Here is a 15,809-nt window from a genome sequence, read left to right on the forward strand (position 1 = left end):
TCAAAATAATAAAGTAAAGAATGACTGAGGAAGACACATGAGGTCAACCTCTGACCTATGCATGTAGGTGCATGTGTACACACACACACACACACACACACACACACACACACTCACACCAAATGCTTTTATTTTATCTTTGCTACTAGATGGACTACACATTAGTTTTTATTTAGGCCAAATGACTAACTATTTAAGAATTACAATAATTAATAGACGGGAGAAAACTTTGAAATTACCTCTTTGCCTTTTTAAAGCCACAAGTCAGATTTTTGGTAGATACGTGAATTTGCACAGAATGTTAAAAAAGGAATGTTAATTTTAGAAAAACTATTAAGCTAAATCTAGGCTTCTTTATCCCTATTCTTCCTTAAGTGGAACCTCAGTTCCCTCTTTTCCTGTATATTCTCTCATTTTATTCCACCTTGGTTTACTTTACTTCAAGTATCACATCCATGACTAGGACTCAGGTATTCCCTGAGGACATTCAACTGTGCTTTTTGTTTATCTTTGTGACACCTGTAGAGGTGACATCAGGCCTCTCCCTGTGGCCCTACACCTCACTTACTTCTCTCCAGCTCCACTGTCTAATCCTTTGTGTGTGGGTGGGGCGGTGGAGACAGGGTTTCTCTGTGTAGCTTTGGAGCCTTTCCTGGATCTCACTCTGTAGCCCAGGCTGGCCTCAAACTCACAGAGATCCGCCTGCCTCTGCCTCCCGAGTGCTGGGATTAAAGGAGTGTGCCACCACCGCCCAGCCCTCCAATGTCTAATCCTAATCTCCCAGGAAATCTTGTTCTCTCTTGCTGCACTCAGCAGCTCCAGGGACTGTTCCAGGCCAGCTGTGGTGTCTTCAATGTTTGACTTTCTCTGCTTTGTCTAGCTTGAAGAACTCCCAGGGCAAAATTCCCTGGGATGATTTGAGTTTGTCCTACTGTGTGTCTACAGAGGCCGTGCCATTGGGCTTCTTCATTTGCTCACAGTGCTTCATGAGGTCCAGTCGCCTTCTTACCTTCTCAGTAGAGCTCTGTGCACAGTCTTTCCAAGAAACGTCACCTGAAGTCATGGCAGCTTTATAAGGAAGTATTTTCCCTCCACAGCCCTTGAAACATGGTAGCGGTAACTAAAACCAAAGGCGTGTGGGACAAGTCAATCAGGAGAAGAGTTTTATAAGAACCCCAGACTCATTGCATGTTTTACTGACTCTTACAGGTTATGTGGAAGTGCTAGTGTTCCCTGCTGGAGCAAGAAGAATCAAAGTTGTGGAGGAAAAGCCGGCACACAGCTACTTAGGTAACAGGAGCTACAGACTCAGACAGAGGTGCTTAGTCGGAGCCCTGCTCCCCGCTCTGGAACAAAGTCAGTCTGTTTCTAGGTTCACATATCTGGGTTTCCCTTTCTCCAAGGGAGTCCCAGCAGCAAAATCAATTTGGTTTTCTGTTCAGAGAGAGTAAAGTCCTTCCAAATGTCAAATGTTAGCTCAGGATAAAAACAACAACAACAACAAAAACCTAAAACAAAGACTCAATAAATGACTTCATCATGATTTATTCAAAATATATGTATAATATATGTATATGTAATATAATGCATTAACACATTTATTTCATGTATGTATGTGCAAATACATATAATTCCATGTATGACTGCAAAGGATTTTTCTTTTTTTTTGAGTAATGATTTTTTTAGAAATAGGAAATCTTGCCTCTTAGTTGTGGCATACACCTTTAATCCCAGCACTTGGGAGACAGAGGCAAATGGATCTCAGTAAATTCAAGGCCAGCCTGGTCTACAAAGCAAGTTCCAGGACAGCCAGGATTGTTACACAGAGAAACCTTGTCTCAAAAACAAAACAAACAAAACAAAAACAAAATATGAAACAGAAAACAAACAACAACAACAAAAGAAATAAGAAATCTTGTCACTCAAAAAGAAGCCATGAACAGTTAAAAAGTTTGACTTGTGTTGAGATTCTCTGTCTTGCTTCACTCCAGGAAAACTCACCTACGGAAAATATATCTTTAAAAATTTAAACATTGCTAGCAAGAAAGACTTGATTGGCTATTTTGGTGTATTTTTATTACATAATATTTTTATTGATTATTTAGGAATTTTACGTCATACACGCACCACAGTCACAACCACCTCCCAATTCTTCCATGTCTAACCCCTATCCCCCTTGTGGACACATACACACACACACACACACACACACACACACACACACACACACACACTCAACAAACAAAAAAAAAAAAAAGAAGAGAAAACAAAAGAAGTCCAATTTGTCTTGTCTATGTTTTAATTAGGTCAGTTGATAATTTTTAATAGGAAAGAGAAATTATCACAGATAGTGGAATTAACTAGAATGAAGTCAGACAGGGACCCAAACAGAATTTAAACACTGCACTTTAAATTATCTTTTAAAAATACCTTGGAAGTTTTTGCTTGAGAAAAGTGATGACCTTATTATTCTCAACTGAGCAGTAAATGTTGAAAAAGGAAAACTTTTTGCACATTGTGCAATGTCTCAGAAAGATTTTCAATTCTATGAGTTTTAATAACACGACAAGTGCAGCTACATAAGACGGTTTTGCAAATGAGACACCTTCACGCTGGTTCCAACTTTGTTTTTGTCTTTGTTTCTCTGTCTGCCTACATAGTTACTATAGTTAACATATAACGGTCAGCAAATGCCTTTTTTTTTTTTTTTTGACAAACCCAATCACATTATTTGACATGTAAATAGTCATTGTTTCTCCTTAGTTCATTAAACTCTTTCTTCTTTTGGCTTCTAGTCCATAACTCCTTTTTCTCACTGGGTACCTCCTTACTGATCCCCTTTGCTGGATTCTGAAAATAATCTCCAAATGTTCCCATGTGTGGGGGCTCTGGACTAAGACCTTCTCTCTTTTTTACTTTACTCTGTCTCCAGAGAATTTCTTCTGTAGCTGGTCTTTCTTTGGACTGCAAGCTCCCAACTAATGATACAGAGACTTCTTTTTATGTATGAAAGCTTGGCCTTAGCTTAGGCTAGTTCCCAAGTACCTCTTAAAACTTTAATTAACCTGTTTATATTAATCTATGTTCTGCAATGTGGCTCATTACCTCTCCTCTACACTGCACATCTGACTCTCTCTACATCTTGCTGGCAGATCTCCCCATCTGATTCCTTCCCAGAGTTCCCATCTCTGCCCAGAAGTCCCATCTAGCCTCTCCAGCCTAGCTATTGGCCATTCAGCTCTTTATTAAACCAATTACAAGGTGCCTTGGCAGAGACACATCTTCACAGTGTACAAAAAGATTGTCCTACAACACTCTTCTAGAACTGTTACATGTTTATTTGTTGGAAGTCACCAAAAATCTTGTTTCAATAAGATGATTTATATCTACCCCCAGCTGAATGTCTTTGCATATTTTCCACACCATGATAAATATTCTTCCCTGTGGCTCTATAACAGTTGACACAAACTTGGGCACATAAAACAGCAGGAATAAATCTATTCTGCAGACTCCTGGCATTGAGAAATCCAAAAGTGGTTTCAGTGGACTAAGTTAAAGTGTCCACACACTCATTGTCTTTGGAAAATCATAGATGGCACCACTCGGTCCCCCTAGCTTCTGGTGAGTGCCAGCATTGTTTGTGGGAGCATTACTCCACCAGCTGCCTCTATGGTCTGTTGCCTTTTCATCAGTGTTTAAATCTGCCCGAGTGACCTCTTATAAAGACAGGCATGATGACATTTAGGACCTCCATCGTGATTCAGGACAGTATGGCATACCATAGAAGGCAGTTCCCTTCATCTTCTCTAGCTACAATGACAAAATCCAGGAGACTAGGCAGTCTACAAAAAAAGATTAATTTATTTTTCAGTTTTGGGAGCTGGGTCATTCAAGATCAAGTTCCTGGCATATGTGCTGTCTACTGAAGGCCTAGTCCAGATTTGTAGGAGACATTTTGTTTCTTTAAGAGGTGAAAAGGGCTGGCAAGCTATTCAGACTCTAATGAATTCACTAACCCCCTTCCTGAGAGTAGAGCCCTGTTAAATGACTCCACAGTTTCATTACCTTGGGATTTTATATGACGTTTATATTTAGGAACATGACGAGCATCTACAGAATCATTATTCAGCTTACCATAATCACTCATTTCTATTCAGCTGTTCATGCTGCAACCAATAGTCTTCCCCAATCCTTGCCTTTCTTTCCCATGCTGCTCTGATACATCTGCAGATCCTGCCACATCTTTAAAATTGTTTTCCATATGCACTGTGAGCACACTCACTATTTCAGCCTCCCACTTCGTTACCTCTATAGCTTAAGATTGTCTAAATTTTTTATTTTATTTTATTGTTTGCATGTATCATATGCAGCTCCAGGGTTAATTGTTGAAGATGTTTGTCTCATGGCCTGTTCTGCAATGACAAAAATGAAGTCTGCTGTGCATAAAATAACATTAACATTTTGAATGAACTGTATAAAGGAAGGATGTTTTACACCTGTGGAGTGGATGTTATAGAACAACATGTAACAAGTATCTGTAAAATAAGGCCTTACAACACTTGGGTGAAGCAGATACTTCTAATATCCCAATTAAAATTTGAGAAGAAATAACATAAAATGCATGTATGTTTTTGTCCATTGTCAGAAGTCTTTGATCTGTGATTCTGAATTTGAATCCAGGGTGTCTAGTTACAGCATCTGTGTTCAAAACACATGTATCATTTAGAATTTCCTAAAGTGAAAATCCTAATTGAACACATTTCCCTTTAACTACATATATATTGTTCTTTTCTTCCTATTTGCACTTAGAAAATTGATTCATAAAAATAAAGTCCAGGGTGTAAATTATAAAATGTTTTCTTCTGTGATCGCTGCCTGCAATTTTGTCAACCTCACCTCTTTCCTGCTACAGATATACACGCATACACAATCTTTTGTTATTGCTGCTGTTACTAAAAGAACACCCAGTTTAAATTTGAGTCTTAATATCTGTCTTAAGTTTCTATATTTAATTATTGTCAGTTCTCAAAATAACATGTATTCATCTAGATAGCACAAATGCTACCTCAGAGATTCAGTAAGTCTTGCTGTATGTGTTACCATGTTCCTTTCCTGACTAATGTAATGAAGAACATAAAATACAGGGTGTAAGCAAAGTGATCCAATAGAATCAACCCAGAGTAGAACAGGAATGGGTAAAAGCAGGATTCCAGAGACACTGATGTAGTTGAGCTGACACATGTTGAAATGTGACTATGTTGAGAGCTAGTAATGATTCAAAGGTGACTTCTAGGTTTGGATAATGGGTGATATATAGTAAATTGATGAGGAAATACAGAAGTGACACAGTGTTTAGACCCTAGAGATGCTAAAGATCTGCAAGTGGATGCATATCATCAACCAGTCTTCCCAGTACTCCTCTGGGGACAGGAAGGAGGTTATGAGAAGTCCTCAACTGTGATAAATTTAGAAAAATAAATGAAAATAGAACTTTGGCTGACTTATCATTTTTAAACAGTTCAAATCGACATCAAACTGTATATTATTGCATAGGACACATGTCACTTCCCAATACAATTATCCTTTCCAGTACTCTTTCTCTAAATTATATTCACTACTATTGGCTTCTCTGAAGATTATAGCATTCCTTTGTTAATGATTGACCAATTAGCCTAAAATGAATACACCATATGCTTTTCTTTATAAAACCATTATAACTTATGACTTCCAAAAAACAAAACCTCTCAAAAGGCACCGAATCCAACTTACTCTAATTTCACACACAGGGCACTAGGGCAAAACTCACTAAAAATAATTTGAAATGAGCAAAAGATAAAACAACACTCCCTTTTAATATGTCCCACTTAATTTGATTACTTTAAGATGCTGTACCAAGAGCCACAGCCCAGTGGGTTATAAACAATAGACTTTGCTTCTCACAGCTCTTAAGGCTGGAAGTCTGAGCTCAGGAGACCAGCATGGTTGAGTTCTGATGAGGCTCTTTTATGAGCTGGAAATTACCGACTTCTGTGTCCTTACATGGCAGAGAAAGAGAAAGCAAGGTCTCTCGGGGCTCTCACAAGAACACTAATCTCATTTATGAAGATTGTGCCCTAATAACCTCAGCCAATTCTAATTACCTCACAATGGCCCCACTTCCTAATCACATCACAATGTGGAGTTGGGTTTTAAGGAGGGAACTTGAAAGGACAAATATTAGCCTGTAATATGTCTGAACAGGAGGGAAATTAGGAAGTCCTAAAAAGCCAAAACCACAGTGAAGACAGAAAGCCGAATGCTGAGCCTGCTGAAGTGTGTCCTGAAGCTTTCATCTAGCATCTGAGCGTCAGACTCTGAGAACCAGGGTGATGCTGTAGACAGAAAATATAGCAAAGGATGCTGCAGAATAACTCTCAGAGCAGGCTTCCATTTGAAGTGGAACTTCAAAGGATTCCAAGTTTCGTGTGATGGAGGGGCAGGAATGTTAATTATACATGAGAGGAGAAAGGGAAGTTAGTGTCTACATTAACATTCATCGAAGGTGGACAGGGAAAAGCAACCCTCCTGAGAATTTGCAATGCATAGCAAGCCTGCATATGCATTTCACCCACTTCATCTAACTGTGAAACCACAAACCCTCAAAACTGTTTGTCTTATTATGCAGTATCAATATCACTGACATGTACTAAGGGAAGCGCTTTCTATAAACAATCCCCCTTCAAACCAGCCCTCAAAAGAGTTGAGTAATTCAACAAATAAAATATTAAAAATAACCCAGAAAACAGAAAGAAAATAGATACTACGAACCAAACACCACATTGAAAAAGAGTATACAGAATCAATATACGAGTTGTATTGCACACAGAAACTATAAACAGAATTGCATAAATAATAAGCTCATTTATCTTTTTAGGAAACCATTAAGAAAGTAGAGGGAAAAGCTATGATCTCAGAAAGAATAATTGAACTTGGCTTCGAAAAGCCCTTATCCCCAGAACATATAAAAATGCAATTTTCTGAGTATTTATAATGTCAAGTAAGTATTCTTGATTAGTGCAAAGCAGTAATGCCTTTAGATATACTACACATATAGAACAGACAGCATTTTTAGTGTTTTTGAAGAACCCTGTATTCCCTCTTTTGCCTAAGCTATTTTGTCTAAAATTAGTAACAGTTTTTACTTTGATGGTTAAACATTGAAGTTTTATTTTGGGGAAGTCTTTGATCTCTTTTATATATGGCATGTTTGGTTTTTAATGGAAACTCCCACATAGATATAACAAATGAGAATTTATATTTTCATATATTCTTTGATGCTTGAGGCTGTTTTGGTAACTGTTTTCTTCAGGGAATAATCTGTTTTATTTGCCTTCTCAAAATGGGTGGCTTAGAGCTGTCTTTGCTATTTTCTTATTGCACCATCACACAGGGCAGTGTTTGAACTCCAATTTCTGTCTCTGTTGCCTCGTGCCTTGTTTTCTTGATCAACTTAAGTTTTATCTGTTATTTAGTCTCCAAATAACCAACTTTTGGGGTCACCAGTTGCTTCCATTGTTAATTTATTTCTGTTTGATTCACTCCTTTCTCATTTTTTCTATTTTTTTTATTTTAATTGCTCCTCTGCTACAGATAAAAACAGAAGAGCTCTAGCTTCCCTCTCTACTCCTTTGAGCTACAAAAGCTCTAGCTGCATTCCGCAATACACTTTCAGTTTAAGTTATTATCAGGGTACCTTACGGTTTCTGCTTGGGTCTGTGAGTTATATGTGAATACACTTAATTTACAATTATTTTGAGAAATGTATGTAAGTTTTCTGTTAAGTGTTTCCAGTGTGAAGTCTTAAGATAAAAGAATATATTCAGTCAGGTGAGAATCAAGACTTGGTTTATCACCTTTGGCTTAAAGGAGTTATTCTGAAATTTCCAGCTACAATCCTCACTGTCAGTACAACATAAGTTTTCTACGAGCTTAGAGATATCCCTCCTATCTAACCAATTAGAGAAAGAGGAATAAAGAGATATCGAAAATGTATGGAATTTTTTCTCACCCACAATTTAATCACTTGTTACTTTATGCATTTTGATGCTTTATTATATATTTCAGATTGTTATATAACTTTAATACATTTTGTATATCATCTAAGATTTGTGTTTGTATGTGTGTGTGTGTGTGTGTGTGTGTGTGTGTGTGTGTGTGCAGGCATGGTAGTGATATATGCATATGTATGTGCAGTTGCATGCAATTGTGCACATGCATGTGGAGGCTGGAGGATTGTCAGTGTGTGTGTGTGTGTGTGTGTGTGTGTGTGTGTGTGTGTGTGTGTGTGTTTGTATGCAGCCTGCAGAAATTTGTTTGTATTTGTATTTAAGGCTAGATAAGCTATGGGGGCTTGTCCCTGGAGACACTCAGCAGTCATTATTTGCCTCTAGCTCTTCATTTAGAGATGGAATCTTGCAAGATTTCAACAGGATTGTCATTGCACAGGTCTTATTTACACAACCATATTGATGAGAGTCCATAGCTACAGCTTTCCTGTCATATGTAGAAAACACAATCTAATAGACTTCCTGTTCCTCTGGTTCTTCTTATCTTCCCTCCCCTTCCTCTGTGATGATCCCTGAACTTTACATGTAAGTGTTATTTTGTAAATGTCAGTTGATGTTGGGCATCCAACAATCAGTTCTCAGTATTTTGACCACTTGGGATTTCTGTAATGGTCTCCATCTGCTGCAAAAAGAAGCTTCATTGTTGAGGGATGACAACTACATTTTATGTAATTTTTTTTTCCTTTCTGGACACTCTAATTTATGTTCTCCCAATCACTATGTTACCTATGTGGCTGTGTGTGTGTGTGTGTGTGTGTGTGTGTGTGTTTGTGTTTTCTTCATGAGTTCCTTGTACTTTTTAAGACCTATGTATTTGGAGATTTTTTTTTAAGAAAATGTTGTGGCTGGGCGGTGGTGGCGCATGCCTTTAATCCCAGCACTCAGGAGACAGAGCCAGGCGGATCTCTGTGAGTTCAAGGCCAGCGTGGTCTACAGAGTGAGTTCCAGGAAAGGCGCAAAACTACACAGAGAAACCCTGTCTAAAAAAAAAAAAAAAAAAAAAATGTAAGAAAGAAAGAAAAGAAAATGTAAAATACATTTTAACACTGTGCTTTTAAATACTTTGTATGTCCTTGTTCCCATTTCTGGAATTCTAGTCACTCCACTGTTACCAATTTGGTGGCTCCCACATGTCCACTGTGCTCTGTTCATGTTCATCATGTCTTTGTTCCCTGAGCTTTGTCCAATATGTTCTTAAGCCTGGTCATTAAGTTCAGCATTTGGTATGTTTTCCTGTTCTAAGACATTTGATCTGAGTATTTTCCAGCTCCCATTGCTCTCCAATATTACATACCTTCCTATAAATGTGTGTGCACCTTTAGAGACTTACTTCACTAGTTCCACTATCTCTAAGATTCTAAGGTTTAATCCCATTTTATTCCTGATGTCAGTTTTGTGGTGGTCACATCCCAGCAAGTTTTTAACTGGGTTGTGAACATGGTTAACATCGCATGGATGAATGGCTGCATTACCTTTGCTTTATTACTGAGTATAGACTTCATATTGCTAAAGAGTTCATTGACTTCTGGATCAGCTACCTATCTTGAGACTGTTTTAAAGCTTTGTTAGAAGTGACTCAGGTTGCTTTGATATGAGGTCTGTTAAGTCTTTATTTTATTTGGCCACCTGTCTGTTTAGCTTCTCTACATTCAAAAGCGGCTCGCCTTGGATTGACCTAGACTTTGTCCTTTTCTCCATACCAATTTGAGCTGAAAAGTTTAAAAGTCCTTAGGTTCTGGGCAGTTGTTCTTGTCTCAAGTCACACCCTGTTTGTTTGAAGCTGAATATTCAGCTCTAAGGTCAAAGGTCCCCCGTGAATGCTTTGGGAGCTTTTTTCTTCTCGTAATTCACTCTTCTCTAGTGCTCCATGAAACAGATGCTTGCTCTCTTAGCCAGTGTGGACTCCATTCTCTGTGCCTCCCCCTCTCCGTGAAGCCTTCCCAGTCTGTGCCTTGTATAAAGTCAACCTCCCAGTGAGGAGTCTGGTAAATATCCTCAGGAAGGCAGCTAAGCGATCATCGAGCTTATACCCACTGTGTGCTCCACCCTCAGTCATCCTAGGTTTGAAAACCGTTTCTCCGTATATTGTCTAGTGAGAAGCAGTGCAGTTCCACTGATGGCCAGAAGCAAGATTTTAAAAAATGTATTTTTTTTTAAGTTAATGAAGTTTAAAAAAAAAAAAAGTCAAGAAACATGATATGTACAAACTCCTGGTTCTTGCTGAAGTGACTCCTAAGGCAATCAATGGATTTGCATGTACATGTGTATGCCATTTTCTAGGAAACATTGAAAGCCAAGACAAGAATAGAGTCTGAATATCATATTCCATAAACCCCAAGGGGTTTAAGGCATCTTTATTAGAGATTTTCAGGAACTGTAAATTGATAATTGTAACCTGAAATATCTGTAGGGAAGTGGGAAAATATTGATCCATGATCAATGTTAGACAAAACTATTTCTCAAACTATTTAATATAATTTAAAATAAATATAAGCAAATCCATTAGTAGTTTTCCTTTTTTCCCAAAAGCTCTGATATTGTCTAAAGTATGTCCAGTTTTTGGTTTTAATGGATGTTGGCCATGTTTTGAGATGTTTCTATCAATATATTGCTTTCAACAAAGCTTAACAATTAAACATTGATCTCATAAAAATGAGAATATGTATGTATGCTTGTTTAACTTCCCTTTATGATATTATACGATAAGAACTATTTTGTAGAGAAGATCGATGCAGTAAATTTCAATACTTTAATAAGGTTGTTGCTTGTATTGATGGGAATACAAGCCTCAGAACAACTTTTGGTGGCGATATAGTAGATGACTGAAAACTCTTTTGACCAGTACCAGCAAGGCAAGTGACTTATGGTTTGTATCAGAGTAGGAAGATACATTGAAATGCTTTTAACAAAATAACGTAGAGGACATTCATCAGTAGTGCTGTTCACACTCATCTTGTGCTTCATTGTCTTATAGCTCTTCGAGATGCTAGCAAACAGTCGATAAACAGTGACTGGAAGATAGAACATTCTGGAGCATTCAATCTAGCTGGAACTACAGTCCATTACATAAGACGGGGCCTGTGGGAGAAGATGTCTGCCAAAGGTCCGACAACCACACCTTTACATCTCCTGGTAAGAGGAAGAAATAGGGTAGTGTTGTGAAATTACCTTCTCATGGCAAAGAAATTGCTTGTCTCCTCTCTCCCCTCTCTCCCTCTCTCCTTCACTCTCTCCTCTTTCTCCCTCACTTTCTCTCTCCCTCTCCATTTCTCTCCCCTATCTGTTCTCAAAATCAGAATAGTCAGATCAGCATTTAAAAGTGCTTAAGAGATACGATATTTGTAGGAACTTTAAGATACTTTAAATTGTGGTATCTAAAAATAGTAATTATTAAAAGTGGAGCAAAATTTTCTAGGGAATTAAAAAAGTCGTTCACCAAAGATTAAGGAACTTTTTTCTTCCCCTAAAAGCATCACTTGCTAACCAGAGTGAGTATTCTACTAGACTGAGCCATAACATGGAGATTCCAGCAGGTCATGACTACTTAATGGGACTCATCTGTGTCTGTAGAATGTGCCTTTGATAACACATTGCTTTGAGAAGAGGGATTTGATAAACACATGTTAAGAGAACGCTTAGTCTCCTTAGTGTCTCTCTAGGTTAATGGATTACTCTAAACTATGAACACTGCACTGTTTGGAACTGTAATGTTCTTCACCATGTAGCAAAAGACTAAATGTATGTCAAGAGAGAATTGAGAGGGAAAAGTCTAGAGCAGTGTGATAGTGTCCTGGTCGCTGCCTGTTTGTGGGCTTTTTTCAAGGCACTCAGGGTTGATGGTAAAGTGCTCAAATCAGTGGCTATATGGATAGAGTGAGTTTTTATTCTAGTGGCAAAAAAAAAAAATCTAAAATGCAAAGGCCTCAACACCTCTCTGTACACCCATGCACAGAAAAACCATTCTAACACCCTAAGTGGTCTTTCTTTAGCTAAAGACAACTCTATTGCTTCTTCCAGAATCCAGAGATTCAGAAGAAACAGTGGCTCGTTGCTCATCTTAGTTTGATGACCTGTTGTTTGGGGCTCTTTTTAAATGTACCTTCTGATGCAGTTGGTTTAGGTCAGAACCTGGGAGTCACATATTTCCCACAGTTTCTCCCTGGTATCACTGCTGCAGGTCCAGAAACTGTGATTCAAATGCCCAGGTTTTACATAAGTGCAGTCCATTTGCTTCAACAGGATTAAAAGGGCAAAGTGAGCAATGTGTGTACTTTCTGTCCAGTATAAATAATACCATCCACTGGACGTTATGGACCAGAAGCTGACCAGGGGACTTTGCATTTGACACAGTTGCCCCGTATAAGAACGTTAAACAATATGTGCAATGTTGTCAAACATGATTTCATTTTCACTAAGAAATTGGTGTTTAGTTGTCTTTTCTGTATAAGTCGTGGCTCATAAATACATATAGTCTTTGAATAATCATTTTATGCATCTCCTCACAGTTCCTTTGCATCCTCTGATAATTTCAATTAGAAGATCCTCTCTGTCCTGTGCCGTCTAGAGAGACAAACGGAAATATCTATATTGTGGGTAAAATACTTAGCATCTTTTTTGACTGAGTGGTGTAAAATAACATCAATAGCAAGCATTTTTAATGATTTGATATTGGAAAACACTACCGTATTGGCCTGAATTCTATAACCATATATGAGTCTTTACCTACTTAAGAGCAATACAAGACTGAAACATGTAATGAACCTTTCTTTAATGTCTGAAAACAGTATATGTTAGATTCCAGAGTCAGAGACTTTTCTTGCAGCACAGCCCTTAATCTGACTAGTAATTGCCAAGGCTTTTCCTGGAATCATGTATTATAATTAACTCAGTGAATTAGGCCCAAAAGAAGGTATGTGTGTGACCTGGATTTATTTGGTAATCCAAAAGAAACTGTACCTCTGAGATATTTCTCTTTAATGACTATTGCAGATTGAAAACTAGTACTAACGTGAAAGGCAATGTCCTCTGCTGCCATGCTTCAATATGTGCCCTTGACTGTAGAATGCTCACACTTTCCTTTTGCAAAGGATTCTGCCAAAGTCAAATGGTTTATGAAAGAGCTCATGGTTCTGTGGCTAGTCACTCAGTTTTAAGTGGCATTAGACATTCAATGCGGTTTGAAATTCTATCCTTGAAAAGGTCGCTCATGTGGGAAAACAGGATTGTTTTCATGTAATTAAATAGGGTGACAAACAGCTTTTGCTAGTATAGTCATTTCACCAAATTTAAAATTACATGATAGTATTGTCATAACAATAAAAATATGCAAACGTTTACTCCTTTTTTTTATTAGGTTGAAAGTACCTTAAAATTGGCAGCATCTGATGAAATATTTAAGCCAAAATTAGTACTGTGAAGTAGTCTGACTTGGTACCCAGTAGGTTTCACATTTGAAAATTTAAAAAAACTTATTAATTATATCATTGAGATAATGTTTATAAAGTCAATACACTAGTTACATAATCCACACATCAAATATGTTGTAACACTTCTTTCAATATGTTGAACAAAACCTGAGAAAAAGTAAGGAAAAATCTGTTGAAATATTCATACTTAATCTTGGACTCATTTAAGTGTTTTTGCACGTTGTATTAACTCTGAATCACCTATAATTATAACCAAACATTCCTCCCTAAACACATAATTTAACAATATATGTAGAAATTAATGTGCCAACTGCTTGTACAAATTGTCTGTTCCATAGACATGACATCTTTCATATGGTCCTTTAATATTTTTCATTAACAAATTTTCTAAAATATATAAAGCTCAGTTATTTTCCTTTGTTTAAAATATATGCATAGACATATGTGTTGTATATAAGGTATATATTATGTATATTATATATATTATTTTTATAACATACATGATAATTTCATTTTGACCTTGACATTGAATACCAATGAAAACCAAAATGGCCCCTAATTGTGGCTCAGCACAGTGTAGACTCCAAGTCATGCCCATTGATCCATTATAGTTTACTAAACTCTTTAGTGTAACTGTGCTGGTACTATTCTAATGTTTATTTAAAATCCACATAAATATACACATTGCCAAAACTGTAAATATCCAGAGAACAAAAATATTGCCCTTCTAGTGATTCAGAATTACACTGCCATTATTAATTACACTGCCATCCTTACCCTGTATCTTAGATAGGGTTTCTACTGATGTTATAAAACATGACCAAAAGCAACATGTACAGAAAAGGGTTTAATTCAGCTTACAACTCTCAGGTCTCTGAGGGAAGTCAGGGCAGGAACTGAAGCCTGAGGAACTTGGAGATGGGAGCTGTAGTATAGGCCGAGGAGGGGTGTTGTTTGCTGGCTGGCTCCTCTGAACTTGCTCACCCTGCTTTCCTATACAATGAAGGAGCATCTGCCAGGGTGCCACCACTCATAGTAGGCTGGGACCTTACCACATCCATAATTAATCAAGAAATGTCCCCATAGTCTTGCCTGCAGACCATTTTGGTGCAAATATTTTCTCAAGTGAGGGGCTCTCTTCTCAAATGACTCTAGCTATGTCAAGTTGGCATACAACCAGACAACACACCCCTTACTGACTCAGTGACTTTCTTTCCATCATTTCTTTTATAAGGGTGGAAAATCCAGTTTATTTTATATTTTGACATCAGATGCAGCATACATCCCTGCCCTCTAGAAAACATATATTCACCAAATTGTCATCATGCTTTGGGAAATAATGGTCTGCAAATCAAAAGAAAATGGTCAGGTGTTTCTGGCTTCACTCAAGTGAGCCTTCATCAGGATGTGTTTAGCTCACAGGTGACACTCCAGTGTTTGAAAAACACATGACATTGTAAAAGTAATGTCTTTGTGAATTAAGGGTATATGTTCATTGTGTTATTGGTATTTTTTTAAGTATCAATATATTTGTAGATTCTGTCATTGAATGTGCTCTGGTTTAAATAATATTCCTTAGTCACTCTATATATTGCAGGTACTCCTATTTCAGGATCAGAATTATGGTCTTCACTATGAATATACAGTTCCATCAGACCCACTTCCAGACAACCAGAGCTCTAAGGATCCAGAACCCCTCTTCATGTGGACACATGCAGGCTGGGAGGATTGCAATGCCACCTGTGGAGGAGGTGAGGAATTTTTAAACTTCGATTTTTTCAAAGCATTAATTATTTTCCGATTCACCAATAATAATTACAATAGTTTTAAAATCTCTGATTTAAAATTCCAGAATCCATAAAGGTTTGTAAACTATGCTCCTTACATTGTGTATAGCAGCTGAACATCTAATCTATTTCACTGAAAAAAAATCTTCCTTAAACTGAAAAGGAAGCTAACACCCATGAGACTGGTTGTTGTAGTTATTGCATAGAGAAATGTGTTTGTTTGCAGCATCCCAGCTTTCAGACACACCATCCAGGCTGTGAGGTACATTCTATTACTACTAGCATTTGTAATCACTTTCAGCAATGTGGCTGGATACTTTGAAGAAGTCAGAGAAACAACACCTTTCCCAATAGACTTAACTAATATAAAATATCTTACGGTGTCTCCAACCAAGCAAGTGAAAGACTTGTATGATTAAAAACAAAAAAAAAAAAAAAACTTTAAAACACTGAAGAAAGACACTGAAGAAGGTATAAGAATATGGAACGAT

The 15,809-nt window shown here is 37.5% G+C and overlaps 1 protein-coding gene across 1 annotated transcript in view; it reads left to right on the forward strand.

Annotated features, from left to right (window-relative positions):
- The window catches only part of Adamts19 (ADAM metallopeptidase with thrombospondin type 1 motif 19), a 201,636-nt gene that overhangs the window by 143,965 nt on the left and 41,862 nt on the right, over positions 1–15,809 (forward strand). Inside the window, exons 16-18 of the mRNA XM_036205317.1 lie at positions 1,210–1,290; positions 11,080–11,237; positions 15,129–15,282. Coding sequence (XP_036061210.1) covers positions 1,210–1,290; positions 11,080–11,237; positions 15,129–15,282 — 393 coding nt within the window. The remainder of the gene's footprint in view (positions 1–1,209; positions 1,291–11,079; positions 11,238–15,128; positions 15,283–15,809) is intronic.

This window comes from Onychomys torridus, chromosome 13 (genome assembly GCF_903995425.1).
Source record: "Onychomys torridus chromosome 13, mOncTor1.1, whole genome shotgun sequence".
NCBI classification, from domain to species: domain Eukaryota; kingdom Metazoa; phylum Chordata; class Mammalia; order Rodentia; family Cricetidae; genus Onychomys; species Onychomys torridus.